The sequence below is a fragment of the Trichechus manatus genome, unplaced genomic scaffold (genome assembly GCF_000243295.1).
Source record: "Trichechus manatus latirostris isolate Lorelei unplaced genomic scaffold, TriManLat1.0 scaffold00473, whole genome shotgun sequence".
Classification (NCBI taxonomy): Eukaryota; Metazoa; Chordata; class Mammalia; order Sirenia; family Trichechidae; genus Trichechus; species Trichechus manatus.
Genome location: NW_004444409.1, coordinates 91820 through 95228, shown reverse-complemented (window position 1 = coordinate 95228; position 3409 = coordinate 91820). Strand labels below are relative to the sequence as shown.

The 3409-nt window shown below is 38.8% G+C and overlaps 1 protein-coding gene across 1 annotated transcript in view; it reads right to left on the bottom strand.

Annotated features, from left to right (window-relative positions):
* Positions 1-3270: 3270 nt before the first annotated feature.
* Positions 3271-3409, bottom strand: part of LOC101351042 (cornifin-B) — a 1045-nt gene continuing 906 nt past the window's right edge. Inside the window, exon 2 of the mRNA XM_012559966.2 lies at positions 3271-3384. Coding sequence (XP_012415420.1) covers positions 3271-3384 — 114 coding nt within the window. The remainder of the gene's footprint in view (positions 3385-3409) is intronic.

Sequence of the window (3409 nt, the reverse complement as noted above, 5' to 3'; positions counted from 1 at the left end):
GATGTCAAATGATGCTGAGAATGTGAAGCAAGCGAAACTCTCATACATTGCCAGTGGTAAGATAAAATCATACTGTCATTTGGGAAGTAGTTTACCAGCTTCTTATAACATCAAAAATACATTTACTATATGTTGCAGTGATTCTACTATCTATATTATGGCACGAGAAATGAAAATATATGTCCAAACAAAAACTTAAATATGACTGTTTATAGAAGGTTTATTCGTAATAGTCAAATTTGGAAACAACTTAAATGTCCATCAATTGGTGAATGGATGAAATAGATAAACAAATTGTGGTCTACCCATACAATGGAATAATATTCAGCAATAATACGGGAAGGTACACTGATTCTGAATGCACAGAAAAACCAAAACCTGTTGCTGGTAAGTCCGACTCATAGCGACCATACAGTATAGAGTAGAACAGCCCCATAGGGTTTCCAAGACCGTAATCATTACGGAAGCAGACTGCCACGTCTTTCTCACTCGGAGTAGCTAGTGAGTTCCAACAGCCAACATTTTGGTTAGCATCCGAGCACTTAATCACTGTGCCACTAGAGCTTCTATGGAATACATAGAGAACTCTTAAAATTTGATAATCAGAAGGCAAACAACTCAATGAAACATGACTCTCAGAAACACTGACAGTTGAAATAAGGCTTACACAAAAGAGAACAGAATGCATGATTATATGAAATTTTAGAAAAGAGTAAGGAGCATCGGTGGTGCAGCGGTTAAGCCCCCAGCAGGTAAACAAAGGGTCAGCAAATCCGAGCCCACCAGTCCTCTCTGCAGGAGAAAGATGTGGCAGTGTGCTTCCGAAAAGATTACAGCCTTGGAAAACCTATGGTGCGGTTCTACTCTGCCCTATAGTTTTGCTAGGAGTCGGAATTTACTTGAAAGCAATGGATTTTATAGCTATAGTGATGAAAAGTACATCAATGGTTGTGTCGCTGGGAGAATGATTCAGTTTTATGGGACACAAAGAAACTTTTTGGGGTGATGAAAGTATTCCATATTTTAATTGTGGTTGTGCTAATTAAGTAATTAAAACTCATTGAAAAGTACAATTAAATGGGTGCATTTAGTATATAATTTAGTACAGTGAATTAAAAAAAAACAACATAAATGTGTGTCAATGGATAAATAAATAAACAAAATGTGCTGTATCCATACAACAAAATATTACTCAACAATTAAAAGGAATGAACTGCTGGTTTAAGTTTTAAAGTTTAATGATTAACTCAAGGCAATAGTTTCAGCGGTTCATCCAGCCTTACTAGCTTCATAAAGTCTTGATTCCATTGAGAATTTTAAATTCTGTTCCTCATTTCCCCCTGTTTTGATCAGGATTCTTCTGTAGAATCTTATACCAAAGCTATCCCCTGAAGTCTTCTTTGAACCAAAAAACAGCTTACCTTAATTAGTAGAGTCTGATTTGAGCATTGTGCTCTTTTAAAGAATTATCTATGTGAGATCCGATTGGCAGTGGCAACCAGAAAGATTGGATGGGAAGCTTAGGGGGCAGCGAGTTTAAGATAATGGTGGTGGAATAATTTGGGAAAGGATAGCAAGAATAGTAGCACAACTTGAAGAATGTTATTAATGTTATTGGATTATACATGTAGAAATTGTTGAAATTATTCATCTCTGTGTATACTTCCATCAAAATTTTTAAAAATTAATGAAACAAACAAAAAAGGAATGAGGTACTGACATATGCAACAATGGTTGGTTTTGGTGTTAGGATGGAGACATTGTTTACTTGGTTTTGATAGTAGACTTTAAACTTCTGATTAAACAAGAAGATAATTAGGGTAATAAAACTTTAGAATAAATGTTTTTTTTCAAATAGACTTTGTAACTTGAAAGAATGCAATCAGGTAAAAATATTATAATTAAAAGTATCATTATCACTTGAGGTATACCAAATACTCATTTTTTTTTTCTTTATTTCATTTTCTAACTTCAGGAAAACTATGTCTTTTTTATACTGCTATAGAAAAAAAAAGTTTGTCTCTCGGTAAACCTAAAAAACAGGAACATTATATATAAATACTGTTCCTGCTTTTTAAGTTACATATAATATAGACAATCTGAATATATACGTATTAATATGCATATATATGAGTATGCTGTTACAATTTTATCTTATTTCATTTGACTCTAAATATTTCTTTCCTCTAGGAAGATGAGTGAGTATTTGCAATCCTCAGTTCCTGTTCACGTCACACTACGGGTGAAGTAAGCAGTCTCCAACTTGGGGAATCTGGTGGATCAACTCTTTGTGAGGGACTCCAGATCTAGTGTGTGCAGGTGTGTATGTGTGTTTGTATAAGATGTGGAGTGGGGACTCAAGTATACCTCTCGAGAAGACTGTGAACTCCTCAAAGGGAAGCACCATGAGCCCTCCTTACCCCTCTTCGGACAGTGTGCAGTCAGTAACTGGAAGAGGATTGATTGAAACAACAAAGAGCAGACAGTGTGAGTCTCTGGGTATGGGTTCATATCTGAGTTTTTGGTATCAGGAGGAAGTGAGTGAGGAGGAATACATAACTGGATTCACATAAGCAGAAACAACATTTCATTGAAAGAAATAGAAATTGGCTACACAGAATAAATCAGCAATCTGGAAACCAGATTCAGGGATAAGATACTTAAGGTTGGAGAGTCAGAGTTAGCTTGGAACAGGCACCACTAAACTAGGCATGACTCAACTGAATTGCAAGAGGATAGCCTTGCTCCACCCTGGATACCAAAAGCAACAGCCTCTGGGTGGCATTGCACAATCTCCCACTGCCAGCCCAGGAATGCACCGTGGGTGCAAACTTCCAACCATCTATTGCAGCATCAGGGGTTTCTTAACCAACTTGTCTCTGTGTATAGCTTCTGCTTCATGAGCAAGAGGAATGAAAAAGTTGACTCAGACAATGACATGCAGAGTCAGCCGTGGAGTTGAAAGTGAATTTAATGCGGGCAGAACAGGGATGATTCAATTGTTTTCACTTTAAATCCCCCTTCAGATAAATACTGAACAGATGAAAACTAGCTCAGGTACTAAGACCCTCATCCTAATTCAGAGACTCAGAGATCCAGAGTGAGTATGAGGGAAATCTTTTCAGAGGGTGCAAATGAGGAAGGGATTGTGACTCGGGGTGACAACATGCTATTTGCATGGTCAACAGGCAAATGGGACTCATAAGCAGAGTGGGAAAGGGGTTCAGCAGCTGGTGGTCGACTCCTCCAGGGGCGTGGCTGTGCACCCCTTTACTTCTGCTTGGTCTTCTGCTGGGCTGGTGCTGGAGTGACCTTTGAGGGGCAGGGCTCAGGCACCTTGGGGTGGCAGGGCTCAGGAACCTTGGGGTGGCAGGGCTCAGGCACCTTGGGGTGGCAGGGCTCAGGCACC